The sequence below is a fragment of the Oncorhynchus tshawytscha genome, linkage group LG19 (assembly GCF_018296145.1).
Source record: "Oncorhynchus tshawytscha isolate Ot180627B linkage group LG19, Otsh_v2.0, whole genome shotgun sequence".
NCBI lineage: Eukaryota > Metazoa > Chordata > Actinopteri > Salmoniformes > Salmonidae > Oncorhynchus > Oncorhynchus tshawytscha.
The window spans coordinates 42,376,766-42,401,858 of record NC_056447.1 but is presented as its reverse complement, the minus strand read 5'-3'; the positions used below and the strand labels follow the sequence as shown (position 1 = coordinate 42,401,858).

The 25,093-nt window shown below is 43.4% G+C and overlaps 2 protein-coding genes across 6 annotated transcripts in view; one reads left to right on the top strand and one right to left on the bottom strand.

The window, feature by feature from the left end:
* LOC112218801 (aryl hydrocarbon receptor nuclear translocator-like protein 1) overlaps positions 1-7,776 on the top strand; it is a 36,090-nt gene extending 28,314 nt beyond the window's left edge. For 2 of the 3 annotated variants that reach the window (XM_024379963.2, XM_024379961.2), the window contains exons 3-20: positions 286-343; positions 491-638; positions 942-962; positions 1,137-1,172; positions 2,200-2,238; positions 2,519-2,676; positions 2,781-2,860; positions 2,942-3,034; positions 3,149-3,266; positions 3,694-3,843; positions 4,507-4,753; positions 5,191-5,297; positions 5,409-5,559; positions 5,740-5,825; positions 6,084-6,192; positions 6,485-6,572; positions 6,769-6,865; positions 7,037-7,776. In XM_024379963.2, coding sequence (XP_024235731.1) covers positions 331-343; positions 491-638; positions 942-962; positions 1,137-1,172; positions 2,200-2,238; positions 2,519-2,676; positions 2,781-2,860; positions 2,942-3,034; positions 3,149-3,266; positions 3,694-3,843; positions 4,507-4,753; positions 5,191-5,297; positions 5,409-5,559; positions 5,740-5,825; positions 6,084-6,192; positions 6,485-6,572; positions 6,769-6,865; positions 7,037-7,194 — 1,899 coding nt within the window. In that variant the 5' untranslated portion in view covers positions 286-330 and the 3' untranslated portion in view covers positions 7,195-7,776. The remainder of the gene's footprint in view (positions 1-285; positions 344-490; positions 639-941; positions 963-1,136; positions 1,173-2,199; positions 2,239-2,518; positions 2,677-2,780; positions 2,861-2,941; positions 3,035-3,148; positions 3,267-3,693; positions 3,844-4,506; positions 4,754-5,190; positions 5,298-5,408; positions 5,560-5,739; positions 5,826-6,083; positions 6,193-6,484; positions 6,573-6,768; positions 6,866-7,036) is intronic. The other variant, XM_042301691.1, reaches the window with a different exon arrangement.
* Positions 7,777-9,126: 1,350 nt separating this feature from the next.
* Positions 9,127-22,358, bottom strand: LOC112218802 (BTB/POZ domain-containing protein 10). Of its 3 annotated transcripts, none has more exons than XM_024379966.2 (8): positions 22,299-22,358; positions 13,744-13,955; positions 12,944-13,259; positions 12,756-12,858; positions 11,434-11,554; positions 10,725-10,922; positions 10,228-10,338; positions 9,127-9,746 (listed from the first exon to the last, which is right to left on the bottom strand). In XM_024379966.2, exons 2-8 carry the CDS (start codon positions 13,901-13,903, stop codon positions 9,442-9,444), a joined length of 1,314 nt encoding a protein of 437 aa, XP_024235734.1. In that variant the 5' UTR covers positions 13,904-13,955; positions 22,299-22,358; the 3' UTR covers positions 9,127-9,441. The 3 variants fall into 3 exon arrangements, with proteins under 3 accessions (XP_024235734.1, XP_024235733.1, XP_024235732.1); XM_024379965.2 differs by lacking the exon at positions 22,299-22,358 and adding an exon at positions 16,226-16,526; XM_024379964.2 differs by lacking the exon at positions 22,299-22,358 and adding an exon at positions 16,230-16,525.
* Between the last annotated feature and the right edge of the window lie 2,735 nt (positions 22,359-25,093).

Here is a 25,093-nt window from a genome sequence, read left to right as displayed (position 1 = left end):
GATGCAGTGAGAATTGTCCTTCCTGTCCATTCCTGCAAGATTAATTAGTAATCCAGACATGTCCTAAATGGCATGTTTTCCTGAGGTATCCTGGCAACCAGTCTCTAGTCTGTAGCAGACCTGACAATCATGTGGGTGGGGCAAGTGCACAGTATGAAATTCCCACTCTGTCTTTATTCTCACAAAGAGAACAAACTTGACTTAATTGTGTTTTTGTGAAGAAATTAAATGTCCAAAGATTCAGTGTTCTGATTTTGAATGAACGTAATACATTTTCCCCTCCAGAGCAGAGCAATTGCAAATGGATGGAAGGAAATTCCAGAAGCTCTAATGAACATTTGTGGTGAGCGAGACTCATTTTGTGCCTTGCTTTCTCAGGAATTTTTCCTGAATACATTTGAATGATCCTTTCTCCAAATAGGTCAAAGTACAAAGTAAACTGTATAGCTTGAGATTTACAGTCTAGCTCTAATTCATGTTTCTGTTTCAGATTATCTAATGGCAGACCAAAGAATGGACATTACCTCTACGATGAATGAGTTCATGTCCCCCAGCTCCACCGAGCTGATCAGCAGCTCCATCAACACCCAAAGCATGGACTACACCCGCAAGAGGAAGGGCAGCACCTCCGACTACCAGTAAGCACCTACTGTAACCATCGTCAAGTCATTGTGGCCTTGCACTCAGTCACCTTAGTCTCCCCCCAGCCGGTGCTGAAGATGATGGGTTCACTGAGTTTTACAGTTAAGATGTAGTAATTAACGCTCTGACTTTGCTAGCCATAGTTATGGGGAAATTTGCACATCCTGCAATACCCTTTAAAAAAAATTGTATTGTGCTATATTGACTCATTTGTAAGTACAGTAATTTTCCTGCCATCTGTTACTGATCCACAGTCTTCTGACAACAGAATGATTCATGCGTTCTTTTTTTCTTTACAGAATTGATGGATTTTCTTTTGAGTAAGTAAGAAACCGTTTCAAATTTGTTTTAACCTTTTGTCTGTTAGGCTTACCTTATTTTTGTTGAGGGAGGACACTGAATATTGTAGTGCAAATGGATAGTAGGAAACTGTTACATTATTCTTAATCTAATGTGGTTCAGTAAAACTAATGGCATCTGATTATCTTCCACAGCGAGAGCAGTATGGATACAGACAAGGATAAGCTTAGGTAAGAGTTTTGGCAGCAAAAAGCATGAATTATAGTATAAAGAAAAGCTTAGTTTTGCCATGTTATTGGTTATAAATTGTACAGGGGAGACAGATGTTGGGTTAAGATAGTGGTTTCACTGCAAAATTGAGTAGGTGTTCATCTATTTTCATAGGATTTGCATGGTGAGACAATGGTAACATTGTGGACGGTTATATACACTGTGTACAAAACATTAGAAACACCATCCTAATATTGAGTTGCACCTCCTTTTACTCTCAGAATAGCCTCAGTTTGCTGGGTCATGGACTCTACAAGGTTTTTTATTTATTTAACTAGGCAAGTCAGTTAAGAACACATTCTTATTTTACCCCGGTCAAACCCTCCCCTAACCCAGATGATGCTGGGCCAATTGTGCGCCACCCTATGGGACGCCCGATCACGGCCGGTTGTCATACAGCCTGGGATCGAACCAGGGTCTGTTGTGAAGCCTCTAGCACTGAGATGCAGTGCCTTAGACAGCTGCGCAACTCGGGAGAGGTGTCAAGCTTTCCACAGGGATGCTGGCCCATGTTGACTCCAATGCTTCCCACAGTTGTCTTTGGCTGGACCACCTTTGGGTGGTGGACCATTCTTGATACACACAGGAAACTGTTGAGCATGGAAAACCCCAGCAGCTTTGCAGTTCTTGACACACTCAAACTGGTGTATACTGTACCCTGTTCAAAGGCACTTAAATATTTTGTCTGGCCCATTCCCCTTCTAAATGGCACACAGACACAATCAATGTGTCAATTGTCTCAAGGCTTAAAAATCCTTCTTTAACCTGTCTCCTCCCCTTCCTCTACACTGATTTTGAAGTGGATTTAACAAGTGACATCAATAAGGGATCATAGCTTTCAACTGGTCATTATGTCATGGAAAAAGCAGGTGTTCCTAATGTTTTGTACACTCCACTCAGTGTCTGTACCATTACATATCCTGTGTGGAACAGTGGCGAAGGGATACGTTTCCTACTAAAACGTCTCTCCTTTTTTCCTTCTTCCAGGGATTGTGGTGATCATCAGGGGCGGATCAAAAATGCCAGGTACCCAGACTCATTCCCGAATTCCTAATGTTTCACTTAAGTCTCTGCCGGCAATGAATATGCATAGTGTTTCCACTGACCTGGCATGTGGTTAAACTCCAGGATAAAATATATTCTAATCTCTCTTTCCAGGGTGAATTAAATGCTCCTTTTTAATTAGACAGAGAAAGCCTCGTGTCCCATCGATGAATAGGCACTTTATATAGTCTATAGATTGCACTGTGTAACAGAAGGACTGGGAGTTGTTCTAACAGTTTGCTTTCTGCTACTCTGCCAATAGGGAGGCACACAGTCAGATTGAGAAGAGGCGCAGAGACAAGATGAACAGCTTTATAGACGAGCTGGCAGCGCTAGTGCCTACTTGCAACGCTATGTCTCGCAAGCTGGACAAACTCACAGTTCTACGCATGGCTGTTCAGCATATGAAGACATTACGAGGTGAGATGCAGACAGAGACGGCAGGCAAATTATCATTGGACATCAAAGAGGTTGTAACTTGATCATTAAATAATTAAAATACTACTTTTTCTGTTTCTCTACAGGCGCAGCGAACCCATACACAGAGGCGAACTACAAGCCTTCTTTCCTGTCCGATGATGAATTGAAGCACTTAATATTGAGGGTATGTTCAAGCCCTCCTCTAACTCCTCTCTGCTAAGTTGCTCTCTGGGTAAGCCTGATGACAAAAACCTCATTATTTTAGGCTGCTGATGGCTTTCTGTTTGTCGTCGGATGCGATCGTGGGAAGATCCTCTTCGTCTCTGAGTCTGTTTACAAGATCCTCAACTATAGCCAGGTACGTCTACATTCCCGTCCAATGTCCTACTGTTATACTATATTTGCCGTTGTACTATGTCAGACCATATCTGAGCTCACAAATGTTAATTTCCAGTCAATCCCTCTCTCCCAGAACGACCTAATTGGCCAGAGTCTGTTTGATTACCTGCATCCTAAAGACATCGCCAAAGTCAAGGAGCAACTGTCGTCATCGGATACAGCACCCCGGGAGCGACTCATCGACGCCAAAAGTAAACTCCCTCCTGGGGGGGTCTTAAATACATTATTAATGCTTCATGTCTTAGTAGATACTGAATGTAAATACTGCTTTGTGCCTTATGTAAATAATATTGTGAATTGTTTTTAGATACTACTGCACTGTTAGCGCTAGGAACACAAGCATTTCACTACACCTGCAATAACATCTTCTAAATATGTGTATATGACCAATACAATGTGATTTGATGCCAGTTGCCAAAATACTGTCAGGTTACCTGCTATATTATGTGTGTAAACAGCATGAATTATGTTGCACCGTAAATGTATAGACCATGTTCGAGTACCTTATAAGAGTAGAATGCTTTTAACATTGTATGCAAGTTATTTCTAAAGTTATTGTGGATGATTAGCCCATAATGTTCAGCAGTGGTCTAATACGATTTGATTGTTCTCCCTCAGCTGGCCTGCCAGTGAAGACTGACATTACCCCTGGGCCGTCTAGACTGTGCTCCGGAGCCAGACGTTCTTTCTTCTGCCGGATGAAATGTAACCGGCCCTACGTCAAAACGGAGGACAAGGACTTCCCCTCCACCTGCTCAAAAAAGAAAGGTTCCTATCTCAAGATCTAGGCCTCCTTCCCTGCTCTCTTTATTATGTTTACTCAGAAACCTGGCATCACAGTTCATTAGCATCATGCTAGCATTACAATGAGAGCACAGGATGTATGCTACTGTGTACCAAATGGCTAAACAATATGCTTATTGTTGAACTTAATATTTTATTTTATTTCACCTTTATTTAACCAGGTAGGCTAGTTGAGAACAAGTTCTCATTTACAACTGCGACCTGGCTAAGATAAAACAAAGCAGTGCGACACAAACAACACTGAGTTACACATGGAATAAATAAACATAGTCAATAGGACGGGGAAAAAGGCCGTAGTGCAGGCAAGAAATATTGATGTGCTGAGATTTAAAACCATTGAGTAAGAAAAGCTGCGTAGGTCATGCAAAACAGAATGCAAATCTCCAGTTGAGCTCTCGCTGAATATTCTAGTGCTAATTAATATTTTATCTAGGAAAACGTTCTCTCCTTGATTGACCGTTGATTCAGATACAGGCTAGTATTACTTGTTTGCTTAACTTGTGGTTTTCTCATTAAATCAGTCATTTAACGCTTGACCTTAAGTCATGGCCCACCGATGTAAACCGATGGATAACTTACCATTGTGTGGGAGGAAATCTTTTTAAAATGGTTATTTTTTACCTTCAGCCGACCGCAAGAGCTTCTGCACGATCCACAGTACTGGCTACCTGAAGAGCTGGCCACCCAACAAGATGGGTTTGGACGATGACAACGAGCCCGACAACGAGGGCTGTAACCTCAGCTGCCTGGTGGCCATCGGCCGGCTGCACCCCCACATCATCCCCCAGCCCTCCCATGAGGACATCCGCGTCAAACCCACCGAATACGTCTCCCGCCACGCCATCGACGGGAAGTTCGTCTTTGTTGACCAGAGGTACGATGATAAAGCGTATGCCTTAATTTTTCTATGACATTTTTGGTTTATGGTTATATGTGTGCTAGTCATTCATCAAGTTGGCCAATGAAACACACATTTTAGAAGTATGGTTTAAACTAATACTTGAAGAGGCAACAAATCATATTTAAATTCTCATCTTCAACCACCGTTCACTCAAAATAGCCCATCTACACCAGCCTACCGACATGGGCTTGTCAAGGGAGGTTCAGCCTCACTATATTTGATGAATTAATCTCCTGCTAACAGCTTGACACCTCACAGGCCATTATTACTCATGATGAAGGGTAATCAAACTTTCATAAAAATGTCAGTGAACCGATTCATGTTCATAGAAATGCTCCGGTGACATTTTTAAAGACTTGTCAAAAACAATTAGAAAAGCACAGAGTTTCTTATCTATCTTCTCTATTCAGGGCCACAGCCATTCTTGCGTACTTACCCCAGGAGCTTCTAGGCACCTCCTTCTATGAGTATTTTCATCAGGATGATATTGGCCACCTGGCAGAATGTCACAGACAAGGTATGGGATCAACTGTCCGGCACGACACATTTCTTTGTGATTTACATCTTACTATATTTAGTCACCACATTTTGTTTTCTGAACTTACATCCGGGGTATCTTGTTTCACAGTGCTGCAAATGAGAGAAAAGATCAACACAAACTGTTACAAGTTCAAGATTAAAGATGGCTCCTTCATCACGCTGAGAAGCTGCTGGTTTAGTTTCATGAATCCCTGGACTAAAGAGGTGGAGTACATTGTCTCCACAAACACAGTGGTCTCGTAAGTCGCCCTTCTCTCTCTATCCTAGCTATGAAGTTTACATGGGAAGGAATACTGTACATATTTGAAGTGGTGCGTCATTGATTGTTGTAGAGCTAACTGGTAGTGTTTATTCAGTGGATGTACTGTTTTAGTACTTGAAACACTGGTCCTGATGTTGCTGTCTGAATGCTTCTCTAGATGCAGTATGCTAGACGGTGCAGACCTCTATCCTCAGTCTGCTGCTTCCCCCACAGCCTCTATGGACAGTGTGCTGACGTCAGAAGGTGACATTGAATGTTGCAAAAGAAAGCATGCTTTTCTACATATGTAGGAGATGTATGTTGATATACAGAGAGAATCAGCTGACAACTATGAATAGCTTTCTTTTTGATAATATAGTGTATCTGTGTTTCAAAATTCTAAAGCATCCGTTGAGATCTCGCAACAAGACTCGGTATAGAAGCATTGGACGAAATGTGAAAATGCAATGTTCTCAGTCAGTCCAGGAGCAGGCAATGTGATTGTCATATGTGTGATTGCAGGTGGAGGGAGACAGGCTATTCAGACAGTGCCAGGCATCCCTGGCGGAACACGGGCAGGTGCCGGCAAGATCGGCCGTATGATCGCAGAGGAGGTGATGGAGATTCAGAGGTGAGAAATGGAGAGAGTTTAGGCAGAAAATGGATGACGCCTTAATAGTTGCAGAACCATTTTAAAACAACACAGAGACTATAAAGCCTCTCGTTCGTTTCTAACTTTTCTCTACTCGTCCCCCTGCTCTCAGGTATCGATACACCCTTCATCAAAAATGTACAGGCTTGCAAATTAATCTGTTCAGTTAGGCTACGTCAGCTGTGATGAATTACCTGGAGCTGAAGGTGTTTTAGATGATTATCTCACAGAACCCTGGTGTAACGGTATTGTCTGTTCTTCTCTCTAACAGGACCAGAGGCTCAACACCTTCTAGCTGTGGCTCCAGCCCCCTGAACATCAGCACCCCCCCTCCAGACTGCTCTCCAGGGAGCAAGAGGGTGAGTCTAAGGGAGACTCACAATAAGAACCTCCAATAGAACTGTCTGGCACAAGAAATTGATACATTGCTCGCATCACTGATTGGATGTTGTGCTGATCCACTATTGTCTGTTGGGTACTTGAAGTCAGGCATGTGTCCTGTGGCTGAAAGCTGGTCTTACATCTAGACCAGCACTGACCTATTTGTTCTTGCAGATTCAAAATGGTGGGACACCAGACCTTCCGTCGGCAGGAACGCTACCAGGAGGACCTGACTCCATTGGATACCCATACTCCAACCAGTCCATTATGAGTAAGTAACCAAGCCCACAATTTTCAACAAATGTTCCAAACATTAATATTACAAACATGGAATCCCCTCCATTCAAGTGATGTGTAGTATTTGTGCAGGGAAAATCTAAACTGTACAGTATCAAAAACCAGTCATGTAACTGACTAGTGTTTTCCCTCACCACCTCTGTAGGTGACAACTCTCATCTCAGCATTGACATCATGGACGAGCCAGGCTCCAGCAGCCCCAGTAACGATGAGGCAGCCATGGCTGTGATCATGAGTCTCCTGGAGGCTGACGCAGGCCTTGGGGGCCCCGTGGACTTTAGTGACTTACCCTGGCCCTTGTGATGACGGCCCAAGAGGAACGAGGCATAGCAGGACTGTTGGAACTCTTGGGCTAAGTCCCACAGAACTATGTCAAAACCCTGAATTGATGATGCAGTGGCATCATCAGGAACCATGGCACTGTGGGACTTATTGGAGCCGAGACCTCCATGTTGGGACTGAGACAGGTCATTTCAAAGTATACCTGTATGTGCCCTCCCTAGCTTGCTGCTGGACATTCTTCACCACAGGATAATTTAGCATTTTTCAATGGCTATTTTCCTGCATTATCCTACCAGGGATTTCTATTGAAAACCTGTTTGTGTTTGGATGTTTTTACACTACAGTACACATTGGTTTTCCTTGTTGGATAACCCCATTTGAAAATGTTATCACATCTTTAAATAGTATAATGTAAAAATACTTTATGCAAAATACATGGTGTGTGTATTGTATCCGCAGTGAAATATTAATTGTATCAGCAGTTAAATATTTTTTATTAAAAGTTTGTTTTGTATCTCTTTCCAGAAGACTTTGAGCTATAAACAGAATTTGATGCAGTATGTTATTGACGCTAATGAATAAATTGTATCCATATTTACAATGTTCAAATGTCACTCTCATACTACCAGAAGCATTCTGAACATGAATCCAAGGGTGGGTGAGTGAATCATTCAGGGAATTGCATGTAACGGAAGCAATTCAATTAATTTATTTCATAGATTTCCTCCATTGAGCCTATTGGTGCAACGCTGGGATATTTTTATCATGTTGCCATCCAGTGGCAGAAATTCAGTCAGAGATAACAGGACTGCATTGCTACTGTGGTGGTGAGGAGAAACGCCTGGAAAAACAAACTGAGCTAATGGAAGCCAGTTAATACCATCTGCACACAAGGATTTTAGGTCATATTTGAAAATGTGAATATTAAAAGAGCAATATAACAGTTACTGGTTTTAAATCAATGAGGAATATGTTACAGCCTTAAAATTAAGGAATCTGGCTTTTGAGGACAGGACACATTTTCCTACATTGAGAATTAGAGAACCTTGCATTCAGTAAAGGTGTGTTTTGCTTGATGCTCATGCAACGTGTAAGCAATACCGGTCGGGCCCCACTGCTAGATACCTTGACATCCAGCAGCTGCTGACCATCACCACAGTAGCTGTTGACTACTTAAATGCCCAGTGCAGTCAAATGTGATGTGTTTTATATAGGTTGGAATACTGTGAATATGATAATACCCTTTTAGTGTAAGAGCTGTTAAGAAAGTTCACCTGACATTTCGGCCTGTTTTTGTTGGGATGGTGTTTTAGCCTGCCTAGTGTCATCACCAGGTGGCAATTGAGTTCGACCAATAAGAGTTCCAAACCTCTGCCAAGATCAGTTCAGTTTTTCCCTCCCAACACAGACCACTCCCAGCAAAATTTCTCAAGCAATCACAATAAGGTACTTTAGTTATCCACAAATAATTTGATATTGAGATAAAAACAGCTACATTGGATCTTTTAAGTTCAGTATACAAGCTATTGATGACTGAGCCAGCTGATCAGGTGCCACTATGTTAGACCATATTGGATCTTTACGCTCCATTGACTAAGTAGGAGTGGCTAATGAACATGTCAGCTTTGGCTTGGGTCCTCTACAGCACAAGCAGACATTGCAAATATATAGCAATGTGATAAAACAAATGGACAAATAATATACGCATCGACAAATTGGGATACGATTCTCAAACTGATGGCGTCATGAATGATGAAAGTGAGATCAATACAAATGTATTTATTCTGAGACCAAAGCATCACAGCGAGGCTTATCTGGTGGTGGACTACCTATAGTAAGATTCTAAATCCGCACCGCCATACTGCAGGGGAAGTGGAGAAATCCAAACTCTTTACAAACTACAGTACTGTAACTACACAGCAGCACCACACACACACACACACACACAACTCATCACATGGGGACCCACAGACAAGTTTATTGTGATACAATCTGCTTTTTTCCCCCCTTCAAAATGAAAAGAATACGTCAAATATTCTTGATAAAAATAAATCTCCTTTGGTTAGTTTAAAAAAACAGTGCAGACAGTGCAATGAGGCAATCGTTTACTGTGTGCTTTGCTTCTCCTTCCTTGGCTATTGACAGTATATACCAGTTATCTTTTGAGGCTTGTAAAGGCAATGTGGTTTCTGCTGCCCAACTTGCTTGTCACTACAGTGCTCTGTGGAGGGAGAAGAGGGGGGAGTGGAGGGGGACGGGGGCCCAGTCTCAGACAGCCGGTGAGGGGGCGTCTGGGTCTGGCTCGTAGTGGTAGCTTGGCTGAGGCTGGATGTCCAGTTCGTCCACCTGAGGACCAGGGTGCATGTTGACCAGCTGGTCCTGGGGAATGTCTGCAGCGGCGGCTGCCAGGTTGGTGATGGACTTGCTCTTCACACACTGGAAGTCAACATGGCGACTCTTGCCCTCCTCCTTCTCCCAGGACATGCGGATGAAGGGCCTCTGGACGTAGTTATAGATGACCTCTGGCCGGCTGCCGGGACGCTTCTTCACCTTCTCCTTGTAGGTGGGGTAACCTGGGAGGATAAAAACAGACATTTTGGTTTGGGAGTTAGTGACATTTACGTTTTCTGTTCAAATACTTCTTATCTTATAAAAAGATGTTAAAATGTTGATTGGTTAATAAAACAATTGTATTAAATACATGATGCTGTATTTGAAGTATATTTATACAAAAAGTGTGGTCTTCAATACTTTTTATCCGGTTGGGGTAACCCTTTAGGCTATATTGAGTTGCTCTTATACCTGCAATATCACATTTATTACTCTACTAGTAACAACATTGTCACATGCTGTAACATAGTAATAGGGCCTGTTAGTATTACATACTAATAATGGATGAGTGATTCTGGTAATTACATGATTACAAAGCAGGCTTAAGAGTAACTAGTGTTACTCTTAAGTGTTATCAGAAATTGTATAGACATGAAAGTAAAACTTCTTGATTGACATTATGTGCAACAAGGAACAAGGCAGTTTAGTGATGATCCACCATACCTTCAATTCCTAGTCTGATTTTCTTAAGTCCTCTTTCTTTTAATACTGATTTGGCAACGTCACGATTCTCTATGTACTTGAAGAATCTGTACAGTTTTGTGCTGTATATAACTGTAAAGAAAAATGAAAAAGTATTATTGTTTATATAATTAAATGTCATACATATTCTAAGTAAAATAACACAGAAATTCAGCAATACAGATAAAGCAGGCGAACCAGTGCACTCAAAGTCTATTTCCTGTGTTTTGTATCATACTTGTACAACAGCTGATGTAACACTTGTTTATTTGTTTTACCACTTTAATGCAAAACTATTACAGTAAGTAACTTGTTACCCAGAACTAATGCACTGGGCCTTTAACATGTCATCCCAGTCAATTATAATCTGGGGCAATTATTTTCACAGCGATACAAACCACTCATAGGTGACTTGATGAAATAGCTTGCTTGTAAACTACTATATCAGCAGAGCCAGTGAGGTGAATGACCTGACTCACTCTGAGAATACTCCTCTCCCATCTGCGGAGGGTACTCCTCGTCCCAGTCCACCACGTCGTCGTCTGTCAGGACCACTACGTGACACTCCCTCTCTCCATTCTGGGCGCTGGCCACCATCAGAGGCAGCACCATCTCCTCTAAGTAAAAGTCAAACTGACGCCTCGCCCCATCGTTGGACAGCTCGTGCATGAGTGCACCTGGAAAATAGGAGCAGGTGGATTGAGACAACAAACTTTGTTTATATTTCAGGGTGAGAACTACACTCAAGCATGCGCGCGTGCGCGCACACACACACACACACACACACACACACACACACACACACACACACACACACACACACACACACACACACACACACACACACACACACACACACACACACACACACACACACACACACGTGAGGAAAACTAGACACATCCACATTTAAAACAATGTCAATCAAATCAATAGCCCACATTGTGCAAACTCTGCAATCATCTGACATGGATCAAACCTGTAAGCTAATACTGACTTAATTTCAGAGCTGTGACACCTACTCACCAACAACATGTCAACACCTCCACAACACCAAACACACAGCAGGCTAAATAAACCTAGCATCTAATACAGAACAATGATATGGAATGAAATATTACATGTCTATTATCATGTCATTATAATGAGAAAAAGAGGGCCTGATGGCACATAGCTATATACACTCACTGAGGTCTCTACACTTGATGGTGCTGTAGTCGAAGGAGATGCAGAGGTAGTCACATGCTTCTCTCAGCTCGGGAATGGAGATACCATCAGGACAGCGGATTATCCCAGATTTGTAGTAATCCTGCCATTTAAAAGTCACACAGGAAAAACCAACAGGCAGCCATCACGGAGGCTGCTCTGCGCACACACAGAACAGAGCCTTCAGACAACAGCAAATGGCAGTGACGTCACTGTCTTCCTACCACCCCCACAGACCCGTTTACAGCCAGAGAAACACGGAGATCGTTCAAGTATAACACTGAAAAGAAAATGGATGGAGGCTGCAGGAGCTATTCACAAGATAGTGCCTGAAACGGCTGTTAGCTTTCTCTGTTCCCTGAATGCTAATGCTGCCAGCCATATTTTTCCTCTCTTTCCTCTCTCCCTGCTGTTTTAGTCGGGTCGCCTTTGGTGGTAGAGCTCTTCACATGCCGAGCACAGACCTGTACAACGAGACTGTTAATACTGACAATCCAAGATAAGCCTTGAAATCAAACAAAGAAGTGCATTTAGCATGTTCTTGAGTCCCGACTATCCACATTAGCATCTCTCCCCCATACAAATAGGCATAGAGATGCGAAATTGCTACGTTGACATGCAAGAACAACGTACAGCCTGTGAGTCACACAGAAAGCTGCTCTTGAGCCTGAAATAACATCCAGAAACCCTATGATACATACACAAACAGATGCCATTACCTGGTTGTTCTCCTCCCCTGTGTCTCTGGAGAGTTAAGTGGAACAGCGGGGCGAACAAACACAAAAATGAAAGCACTAGCATGCTGTACAGCATTAGTATCTCTGATCCCAGTCAATGTGCCTTATGTAACACTGATTATTTGCCCTACATTTCCACACTTCCGCAAAAATACACAATATATCAGACGGACAACCTCAGAGATTGTTTGTGAACAATCTTATTTGTCAAGGTATTACTACAAAGTAATTGCATACAAATGCACTATAAGCCCTTGAATAATATGGAAATGATGCTGCAACCATATGTAAATAAATATGTATTGACCCCTATACATTTGGCCACATCCCAATCTCTGGTAATTGAATAATAAAGGTGCTTGTTTTAGATAGGTCAGAACACTGAATGCCTATTCTTCTTCTTAATAAAATATATAGGGGATGGATAGAAGGATCTTTGAGAGGACGTATGTTCCATTCCAGTCATGAATGACACAGCAGCGTAATCCTTCACTTCATCGATACCAACCCATCTCTGGGGACATTAGGTGAAACTGTATGACATTATCAAACCAGAATGAGTCTTACCAGGATGGCTCTGAAAACAGTTGAGCTGATTCCATCTGCCACCTCAAATTCCCCTTTGTCATTGGGCCTGGTAAAATTGTATTCCCTCCCGGATCCAAACATTCTACGAGAGAGGAAAACATTTGGTTTGAAATTAACTATCCCTTTAATTTTCTGTAATATCCCTTTGATAAAATATTTTGCTGTACCTTCCCAGCATGGTGTTGGGCTGAGCAGTGAAGATAGCCGGGTCCACCACGAAGCGGGTGTTGTCCACGATCAGAGTGACCCTCTCGGCCGTCCGCAAAGTGCGCGCCCCCTCCTTGGTGTTCTCATAGACGTAGATGAGGTCACAGGGGCTGTGGACGTGTCCGTGGCCCAGGCCCTTACAGTGGGCCTCTTTGCTGAACAGGCTGCTTCTGCTGCTGCTAACTGCGATGCAACTGGGCCCCACCGACATCATGGCCCTGGGCGGCCGAGGGCTTGATGACCTGGAGGAAGAACCACCCTCGCCCCGCTCACGATCTGGAAGAGACAAACAGACAGAGTACCGTAGGTAAGGCGCTAATACTGCGGTCTCATCACACTGTTGCTGGTTGCCATTAGGATGAAAAAAGGCATTGAAAGCTTTCGCAAGAGCCTTTCAAGGCTTGAATATTCAACTGTTACTGTAGCAATTTAAACATCATTCAGTTCGGCCATTGGCTTAATTCCCAGAGTGGGTCTAGACTGAGTAGCAGTCGTATGACTACCATGGCTCTGCCTCTGGGTGAGGCTTTAAGGATATTTCTATGTGATAAAACCACTTCAGACAGTGATTTTGTGTAGTTAGAAAGGGCCTCAATCTAACAGCTGGACCTGAGGCATCTGAGACAGCCTTGTTATGTCAGTGTCTCATCACTACACTGTGTGGTTCTGTCGCATAGCAGTAATGGATTACAGAATGAGCAACGGGTACAGCCAAGGTGTTGCTCCAGTGATGGAAATTAAACACTGGGAAGCTACTCACCACTGTTGTGCTGTCGGGTGGGCGAGGTGATGTTTCTGATGCAAGGGGTCAGCTGACCCTCGCCCATCTCATGGGAGGAGTCTCGGGAGCGGTCGCTGGAGCGCCGGCGGTCACTGTCCCTGCAGCGGTCGAGGCCTCCGCTGGCGCCATGCAGGTTCATGTTGACTAGGTCGGCCTCCAGTTGTGGGACTGCTGGGAGGCGGGGCTGGGCACTGAGAGAGGAGAAGATCACACACACCCAGTCAGAGATACACACATGAGCACTGAGGGAAAAGTGAACATTTTGCATGCTTCTCTGCAGAGAAAAGTGGGTAAAAGCCTGCAATAAACTCATGTGAATCCTCTGTGCGAGAAGCAGATTTTTGTTTGGAGTGCTGACCACTGCAGAAAGATTGCCAATACAACACTACTGCTTGCTGCCTGCAGCTAGAGCCCTATACTCTGAGAAACACATTAGGGATTGAATCCATGTGAAACAATCCCATTGAACTCCCCAGTTAACTGTGGGGACAACACATACATTGGACTATTACTCCTCTTGGAGTGGCCTTTGTAAAAATCTGAAATATTACACTGATGGAGCAGACTACACGCAATGCCTGAAGTACCAATAATAATTTGTTCTTAACTGACTTGCCTAGTTTTAAAAAATATTTTAAAAATCAAACCAAACACCTTCAAAAATAATATTCATTTCCCATTGAAGCATTTAAACGTAAAACTCTACTGTCTGTTGCAGAAGAGCCTTTCTACAGGGAAATTTAGAAACTGGTCATCCCATTGAGACAAGCAGAGACAGAAGCAGGAAGCATTGTTCTGTTATCTGCAGCAGCCTCTTTACCTCTGAAACCGCTCTCACACCGTCTGGTTTGTCTAGTCTGGCCAGCGTGCCATACAGCAGGTCTCCCTAATAAAGAGCGGCTCCCGCCCCAGGGACGTGATTATGAAATATGATGAGGCTGAAGTGAATGCCCTTGGAGAGAATGGACTAGAGAGAGCAGCACATTGAGGAACTCTCAAAGACAGGAGAGCTTTAAAGAAACTGCTTTATGGTCCCTCCAATGGATGACGTCCATCCACCTTCTAGTTCCCCATAGAAAACTGTGTCCAGTCAACCGTAACAGGGTCTGACATCTGAGTCCACTGCCTCCTCCACTGATGGAGTCCCAGAGAATGAGAAAAATCACAGACCTGGGGGACTGACTGGCTGATTCAGAGCAGCAGAAATCAGTCATTTCACTACACGTGGAGAACAACCAACTTACTTCATGCGGCAAAATAAGGCAGAATGTCATGTTATTCAATTTTGTGTCCAAATAATTGCTATCTATATTTTGGCAGCGGCTGAATGGATGCTAAACAGTGGTCCAGGATGCTAGCTCTCATCATGCAGTATGCAGGTCAGAGCCAGGCAGGCCTGCTCTATAGTATGCTAGTCCCCTGCTCTTTGAGCAGCTTGTCCTCATTACTGCACCAGTATAGAATACTGCCATGTAAACAAAAACTGAACCAAAAAAACAATGAGTAGACTATCCCCAGATGGTATGTGGACTTTATCTTTTTGAGAAATCTGAATAATATATTTTTTTAATCATTAGGTTGGGGAATGTGATTAAAAGCATTGGACAGCATTGGAGATGCCGGTGAATGTAGGAACAGCATAGACTGGTTATGGAATGGTGCCCCTATTGCACTCAGCAGCAATTCAGGTCAGCAAACACAGCAGCATCAACCCCTTTAGGCTATCTACTCGACCTATTATCTAGAATAGTTTGGCATAATTGGAATTTTTAATATAGGGTAGAATGTCCAACAGGAAGGATTTATGACCAGATTGTTTAATGTATAAAACAAATCTTCTTCCAGTGCAAGAAGCAGGCAAGTCTAGCACGATCTGCAAACAATGGATCAGTGAGAGCGATAGCGTTCATCTCATCTTTCATGCAGCAATGCAAAGCTATATCCATCCACATATTAATGGCTCCCGCGATTACCTCACATAGAATCTTGAAAATAGCATTTTTTTCCACGAAATAACTTGGGATGCAAATTGCATGGTTGAATATTATATGACTGTGATAAGAAGAAGAAAAAAATCCACAGATGCACTTGTGTTATAGGCGTCTGCAGCATTGAGTCCCGTTACTTAAAGAAAAAGGTCCCATCAATAATTTAGAGCGCTGAGTGCTGACACTGCTACTTTGATGTTAAACAGAGAAGAATGCGCACTAGTGTCGAGGGTTTAACCCTTTACAAAAATGTATATAAATAAACCCTATGCGTTCTGATCGGCAAACCAAGAAATTAGACACTTCCCTTTTAAAGACACACGCAGTCTTTCTTTCTTTTCCCCTTTCCACATTGCTATTCATTAGAATGCGTGGAAAAGCCGCATAAAAAAAACACATCGAATTAAAATTGACAAAATATAGGAAATCAACACATGCCATAAGAAACAGAATGAATAGGATGATGAGCATACCTACCCGTCTGTATCGCACGGCAAATGAAAGACAAAGCAGCACGGGATGAGCTGAGGGATGAAAGCACAAAGGACTTGGGCTCCTCCGAACAATGCAGGCTTGCCAGCCGGTTTAGCATAGTTGGGCATTACTTTCGAACTTCAGCATTATTTCGTAGACTCTGATTCAACTTTCTAGCTGTGAGAGCACAGGCTGAAAATTCTCTTTCAAAAAGACTCGATCGCACCAATGACAAAAAAAGACAGGAGGGCCAGTCATTCAATTCAGACAGGGAGACCCGTAGATATGAATGGCTGTGCGCTTTTTTTCTCCACGAAATCGAGTCAGACACACACAGAGCAAACCTCCTGACGTAGGCGTAGCCCGACCTCCCCGTCTACTCTCCTGATCATACCTCAGTGGTCCTGATACTGCCCTTGTTGACACGATTCTCCATAGCAGCATCAAGCAGCATGGCTTGGCTGATTAAATAAAATAGCTGGCTTGAGGATGAAGGACATGACAGAGCACCATTTGACCTGTGGACTTGACTTGGCTGTCAACGAATATGCCAATATGTGCTTAAAATGTGTTCTGTTAGTTGATGTTAAATTATGTAATTTGAGCTAGATATTTTCTTATAATGATTGACTCCCCAGATAAGGGCTATGATTGACAGAGGTGTGTGGGGATTTTTTGAGTAGTCCATCCAGAGAGGTAGCACTACAACCATAGATGTATCAAATGATACCCAACACTTTCACACATGGTGTATATTGTAGACTGTTAATCATGTCATTATCTTGCTTAATAAACACTTCATAACACTATTTTGATATTTGAATTTAATCTATAGGCTACTTTTCATTGTCTGAATTAAAATAATGTATCGAAATATACTTAGCAGCTTCTTATTCCATTATCAAAAAGCCTGTTAATGCATGCATGATGTCAAATTATTTTTATTTTTTTATTTATTTTTATTTCACCTTTATTTAACCAGGTAGGCTAGTTGAGAACAAGTTCTCATTTGCAACTGCGACCTGGCCAAGATAAAGCATAGCAGTGTGAACAGACAACACAGAGTTACACATGGAGTAAACAATTAACAAGTCAATAACACAGTAGAAAAAAAATAGTCTATATATACATTGTGTGCAAAAGGCATGAGGAGGTAGGCGAATAATTACAATTTTGCAGATTAACACTGGAGTGATAAATGGTCAGATGGTCATGTACAGGTAGAGATATTAGTGTGCAGAAGAGCAGAAAAGTCAATAAATAAACAGTATGGGGATGAGGTAGGTAAAATTGGGTGGGCCATTTACCGATAGACTATGTACAGCTGCAGCGATCGGTTAGCTGCTCAGATAGCAGATGTTTGAAGTTGGTGAGGGAGATAAAAGTCTCCAACTTCAGCGATTTTTGCAATTCGTTCCAGTCACAGGCAGCAGAGAACTGGAACGAAAGGCGGCCAAATGAGGTGTTGGCTTTAGGGATGATCAGTGAGATACACCTGCTGGAGCGCGTGCTATAGGTGGGTGTTGCCATCGTGACCAGTGAACTGAGATAAGGCGGAGCTTTACCTAGCATGGACTTGTAGATGACCTGGAGCCAGTGGGTCTGGTGACGAATATGTAGCGAGGGCCAGCCGACTAGAGCATACAGGTCGCAGTGGTGGGTGGTATAAGGTGCTTTAGTGACAAAACGGATGGCACTGTGATAAACTGCATCCAGTTTGCTGAGTAGAGTGTTGGAAGCTATTTTGTAGTTGACATCGCCGAAGTCGAGGATCGGTAGGATAGTCATTTTTACTAGGGTAAGTTTGGCGGCGTGAGAGAAGGAGGCTTTGTTGCGGAATAGAAAGCCGACTCTAGATTTGATTTTCGATTGGAGATGTTTGATATGAGTCTGGAAGGAGAGTTTACAGTCTAGCCAGACACCTAGGTACTTATAGATGTCCACATATTCAAGGTCGGAACCCTCCAGGGTGGTGATGCTAGTCGGGCGTGCGGGTGCAGGCAGCGAACGGTTGAAAAGCATGCATTTGGTTTTACTAGCGTTTAAGAGCAGTTGGAGGCCACGGAAGGAGTGTTGTATGGCATTGAAGCTCGTTTGGAGGTTAGATAGCACAGTGTCCAAGGACGGGCCAGAAGTATACAGAATGGTGTCGTCTGCGTAGAGGTGGATCAGGGAATCGCCCGCAGCAAGAGCAACATCATTGATATATACAGAGAAAAAAACATGTTATATAATATTGATTAAATCTGTACATGTTTACAATGATTGCAATTTGCAATGCAAAGTGTGAGCTAGATTTTCAGTCAGTGTTTAGGTGGAAGAAGAAACATATCAATATGGTTGTCGTCATTGGGCTTAACTGGTGGACCTTTGTGCATCTCTTCCACATGAGCCATAGCCGTACACCAGAGGTAGACAACGAAAATCAGCAGCAGGCCAATTTTTGTCAGAGTGGCTGGTCGGGGGGCCAAACCCAGACGACGCTGGGCCAATTGTGTACCGCCCTATGGGACTCCCAATCACGGCCGGATGTGATACAGTCTGGAATCAAACCAGGGACTGTAATGACGACTCTTGCACTGAGATGCAGTGCCTTAGACCACTGCACCACTCGGGAGCCCAAGTGTATGAAATAAACACTATTATAAACTTGGTGGGTCAAGCCCTGAATGCTGATTGGTTGACAGCCATGGTATATCCACCATAATTTGCAAATAAATTCATTAAAAATCCTACAATGTGATTTTCTGGATTTCTTTTTCTCATTTTGTCTGTCATAGTTGAAGTGTACCTATGATGAAAATTACAGGCCTCTCTCATCTTTTTAAGTGGGAGAACTTGCACAATTGGTGGCTGACTAAATACTTTTTTGCCCCACTGTATGTGAGAATGCTGTTCATCGACTACAACTAACAGCTCATTTAACACCATAGTACCCTCCAAACTCGTCATCAAGCTCGAGACCCTGGGTCTCGACCCGCCCTGTGCAACTGGGAACTGGACTTCCCGACGGGCCGCCTCCAGGTGGTGAGGGTAGGTAACAACATCTCCACACCGCTGATCCTCAACACCGGGGCCCCACAAGGGTGCGTTCTGAGCCCTCTCCTGTACTCCCTGTTCACCCACGACTGCGTGGCCATGACCGCCTCCAAATCAAATCAAATGAAATTTTATTTGTCACATACACATGGTTAGCAGATGTTAATGCGAGTGTAGCGAAATGCTTGTGCTTCTAGTTCCGACAATGCAGTAATAACCAACAAGTAATCTAGCTAACAATTCCAAAAAACTACTGTCTTATACACAGTGTAAGGGGATAAAGAATATGTACATAAGGATATATGAATGAGTGATGGTACAGAGCAGCATAGGCAAGATACAGAAGATGATATCGAGTAGAGTATATACATATGAGATGAGTATGTAAACCAAGTGGCATAGTTAAAGTGGCTAGTGATACATGTATTACATAAGGATGCAGTCGATGATATAGAGTACAGTATCTACGTATGCATATGAGATGAATAATGTAGGGTAAGTAACATTATATAAGGTAGCATTGTTTAAAGTGGCTAGTGATATATTTACATAATTTCCCATCAATTCCCATTATTAAAGTGGCTGGAGGAGAGTCAGTGTCATTGACAGTGTGTTGGCAGTAGCCACTCAATGTTAGTGGTGGCTGTTTATTAACAGTCTAATGGCCTTGAGATAGAAGCTGTTTTTCAGTCTCTCGGTCCCAGCTTTGATGCACCTGTACTGACCTCGCCTTCTGGATGACAGCGGGGTGAACAGGCAGTGGCTCGGGTGGTTGATGTCCTTGATGATCTTTATGGCCTTCCTGTAGCATCGGGTGGTGTAGGTGTCCTGGAGGGCAGGTAGTTTGCCCCCGGTGATGCGTTGTGCACCTCACTACCCTCTGGAGAGCCTTACGGTTGAGGGCGGTGCAGTTGCCATACCAGGCAGCCCGCCAGGATGCTCTCGATTGTGCATCTGTAGAAGTTTGTGAGTGCTTTTGGTGACAAGCCGAATTTCTTCAGTCTCCTGAGGTTGAAGAGGCGCTGCTGCGCCTTCCTCATGATGCTGTCTGTGTGAGTGGACCAATTCAGTTTGTCTGTGATGTGTATGCCGAGGAACTTAAAACTTGCTACCCTCTCCACTACTGTTCCATCGATGTGGATAGGGGGGTGTTCCCTCTGCTGTTTCCTGAAGTCCACAATCATCTCCTTAGTTTTGTTGACGTTGAATGTGAGGTTATTTTCCTGACACCACACTCCGAGGGCCCTCACCTCCTCCCTGTAGGCCGTCTCGTCGTTGTTGGTAATCAAGCCTACCACTGTTGTGTCGTCCGCAAACTTGATGATTGAGTTGGAGGCGTGCGTGGCCACGCAGTCGTGGGTGAACAGGGAGTACAGGAGAGGGCTCAGAACGCACCCTTGTGGGGCCCCAGTGTTGAGGATCAGCGGGGAGGAGATGTTGTTGCCTACCCTCACCACCTGGGGGCGGCCCGTCAGGAAGTCCAGTACCCAGTTGCACAGGGCGGGGTCGAGACCCAGGGTCTCGAGCTTGATGACTTGGAGGGTACTATGGTGTTGAATGCCGAGCTGTAGTCGATGAACAGCATTCTCACATAGGTATTCCTCTTGTCCAGATGGGTTAGGGCAGTGTGCAGTGTGGTTGAGATTGCATCGTCTGTGGACCTATTTGGGCGGTAAGCAAATTGGAGTGGGTCTAGGGTGTCAGGTAGGGTGGAGGTGATATGGTCCTTGACTAGTCTCTCAAAGCACTTCATGATGACGGATGTGAGTGCTACGGGCGGTAGTCATTTAGCTCAGTTACCTTAGCTTTCTTGGGAACAGGAACAATGGTGGCCCTCTTGAAGCATGTGGGAACAGCAGACTGGTATAGGGATTGATTGAATATGTCCGTAAACACACCGGCCAGCTGGCCTGCGCATGCTCTGAGGGCGCGGCTGGGGATGCCGTCTGGGCCTGCAGCCTTGCGAGGGTAACACGTTTAAATGTCTTACTCACCTCGGCTGCAGTGAAGGAGAGACCGCATGTTTTCATTGCAGGCCGTGTCAGTGGCACTGTATTGTCCTCAAAGCGGGCAAAAAAGTTATTTAGTCTGCCTGGGAGCAAGACATCCTGGTCCGTGACTGGGCTGGATTTCTTCCTGTAGTCCGTGATTGACTGTAGACCCTGCCACATGCCTCTTGTGTCTGAGCCGTTGAATTGAGATTCTACTTTGTCTCTGTACTGACGCTTAGCTTGTTTAATAGCCTTGCGGAGGGAATAGCTGCACTGTTTGTATTCAGTCATGTCACCAGACACCTTGCCCTGATTAAAAGCAGTGGTTCGCGCTTTCAGTTTCACACGAATGCTGCCATCAATCCAAGGTTTCTGGTTAGGGAATGTTTTAATCGTTGCTATGGGAACGACATCTTCAACGCACGTTCTAATGAACTCGCACACCGAATCAGCGTATTCGTCAATGTTGTTGTCTGTCTGACGCAATACGAAACATCTCCCAGTCCACGTGATGGAAGCAGTCTTGGAGTGTGGAGTCAGCTTGGTCGGACCAGTGTTGGACAGACCTCAGCGTGGGAGCTTCTTGTTTTAGTTTCTGTCTGTAGGCAGGGATCAACAAAATGGAGTCGTGGTCAGCTTTTCCGAAAGGGGGGCGGGGCAGGGCCTTATATGCGTCGCGGAAGTTAGAGTAACAATGATCCAAGGTCTTTCCACCCCTGGTTGCGCAATCGATATGCTGATAAAATTTAGGGAGTCTTTAAATTAGGGAAACGGATTTAAGTTTCTCTGGATGAGCATTTTCTTGTTTGCTTATGGCCTTATACAGCTCATTGAGTGCGGTCTTAGTGCCAGCATCGTTTTGTGGTGGTAAATAGACAGCTACGAAAAATATAGATGAAAACTCTCTTGGTAAATAGTGTGGTCTACAGCTTATCATGATATACTCTACCTCAGGCGAGCAAAACCTAGAGACTTCCTTAATATTAGATTTTGTGCACCAGCAGATATTTACAAATACACAGACCACCACCCCTTGTCTTACCGGAGACAGCTGTTCTATCTTGCCGATGCACCGAAAACCCAGCCAGCTGTATGTTATCCATGTCGTCGTTCAGCCACGACTCTGTGAAAAATAAGATATTACAGTTAATGTCCCGTTGGTAGGATAGTCTCGATTGGAGCTCATCCATTTTATTAACCAATGATTTGCACGTTGGCTAATTGGACTGATGGTAGAGGTGGAGTACCCACTTGTCGTCAGATCCATACAAGGAACCCCAACCTACATCCCTAATCTCTGTCTCTTCTTCATGCGAATGACATGGATTTGGGCCTTGTCGTGTGTCTGAAGTAAACGTCTGACTCGAAAAAAAGAAAAAATCTTTGTCCAGTACGAGGTGAGTAATCGCTGTCCTGATATCCAGAATCTCTTTTGGGTCATAAGAGACAGTGGTAGAAACATTATGTACAAAATAAGTTACAAATAATGCGAAAACACACACACACACAAAATAGCACAATTGTTAGGAGCCCGTAGTACAACAGCATCTCCTCCGACGCCATCTCAATTTACAAGGCTTTGCATGTAGGCAAAAAAGTGTATCCCTTTGCCGTGTTTTTTGGGCAATATTACTTTAGTGCTTTGTAACATACATATTCATGTTTATTCTGTATATTTGCATTCTTCTTTTCATTGTCATTTCGATCATTATTTTGGAGTCACTACAGTGTTGAGCCAACTCAGTTTTCACCCATCACAGCCACTGAACTCACAGCCACTGTAGCTGTTAAAAAATAAATAAAAATAACATCACCAACGGCCTCATGGTGACATCCCTAAGCAGTTTCCTTCCGCTCCTGCAGCTCAGTTCAGGACGACTGCATCTTTGATATTTCTGGGTGGTTTAATACATCATCCACAGAATAATTAATAAATGGACCATGCTGAAAGATATATTCGATGTCTGATTGTTATCGTTACCCATCTACCAATCACTGTTCCCTGGTCTTTGTAGTTGAATTTGTGCTTGAAATGTAATACTTACAGATTTATGTATGGGCACAGAGGAAGGGGTAGTCATTAAAAAAAAATCATGTCAACCCCTTATATTTCACACAAACTGAGGTCATATACAGTGCATTCGGAAAGCATTCAGACATCTTGACTTTTTCCACATTTTGTTACATTACAGCCTTATTCTAATATTGATTATTGTTTCCCCCCCTCAAACTACACAAAATACTCCATAATGACAACGCAAACATTTTTTAAAATCACATTTACATAAATATTCAGACCCTTTACTCAGTACTTTGTTGAAGCACCTTTGGCAGCAATTACAGCCTTGAGTGTCCTTGGGTATGTGTTGCAAGCTTGGTACACCTGTATTTGGGGAGTGTCTCCCATTCTTCTCGGCCGGTTGCGACAGAGCCTGGGCGCGAGCCCAGTGTCTGGTGGCACAGCTGGCGCTGCAGTACAGTGCCCTTAACCACTGCGCCAATATGAAGATATCAGTGTATTAATGACCAAATGAAAGTTAAAAATCAAAATGGTGCTGTCTTCTTTTGGATAACATGACATGTACATGCATTGCTTTCTGTGAGATGTGCAACACTATTCATCAAGCACAAACACATAACACAGTAGTTGAAAGAGCAAGTCAACAGATTCAATGATAGGCTAATTCTGTCATGCCCTGATCTGTTCTACCTGTCCTTGTGATTGTCTCCACCCCCTCCGGGTGTCTCTTATTTTCCCTAGTGTTTTCATCCCTGTGTTTCCTGTCCCTCTGTGCCAGTTCGTCTTGTATGTTCAAGACAACCAGCGAGTTTTTCCGGTGCGCCTGTTTTCTATTTTCGGTTACTAGTCCACATGGTTTTGACCTGTGCCTGTTTTTCTGGACTCCATTCCCACCTGCCTGACCATTCTGCCTGCCTGCCATTCTGTACCTCTGGAACTCTGAACTGGTTTTGACCTTTTGCCTGTCCACGACCATTCTCTTGCCTATCCCTTTCGGATTGTTAATAAACATCTTGGACTCTAATCATCTGCCTCCTGTGTCTGGGTCTTGCCTTCCGGTCTCTGCCAAGTGCCCCACACACACCTCAGTTATCACACCTTCCACTTAAAAGGGATACTGCGAGATTCTAGCAACTTACCCAGAGTGAGAAACCTTGTGGAAATCATTTTTATGTCTCCTAATACAGTATGAAAGAAGTTAGCAGTTATTTCACGAGCCAATACTAATAGGCGTTAGCGTAATGACTGAAAGTCTACAGGTACGCATCTTGTATGATTTTGTCAAATAAATCACTCATACCCTACTCCACAATATTGTTCTACAACTGTAATTGCCATTGTATTGAAAATACTGTTCTCCAGTGCAGAAAATATATCCGCTGCAAATGTCAAACCTGTGTGCACACCCATCCTTTCTTTATGCCTGGTTTTATAAGAACACACAATGCAGGAGAAAGTCCAAACACCTTTTGAAAATGAGGCCCTAAGCTATTGGCACACGGTATGTGAGTCATGGATCTCTCTCAACCAGTCATCAACCTTTAGGCCTAAACTCAGGAAAAAACATGGAATTGAACCAGCACAAATGATTCAACCGTTTGTTGTCAATCTTCAACAAAGAAACAAACACATTGTTACATTTCTAGGTCAGGGCAATTCCACGGGAACGGAATTATGCAGAGACTCCAATTTTTCACTTTTAAATGTATGCCAAACTAAAACCTTTTGATTTCAAAGTTTAACAAACCATGCAACTCTACGCACAATGTCTACTTTCAACAATTTACACAGTAAATAAAAACAAACACTTTCTTCAA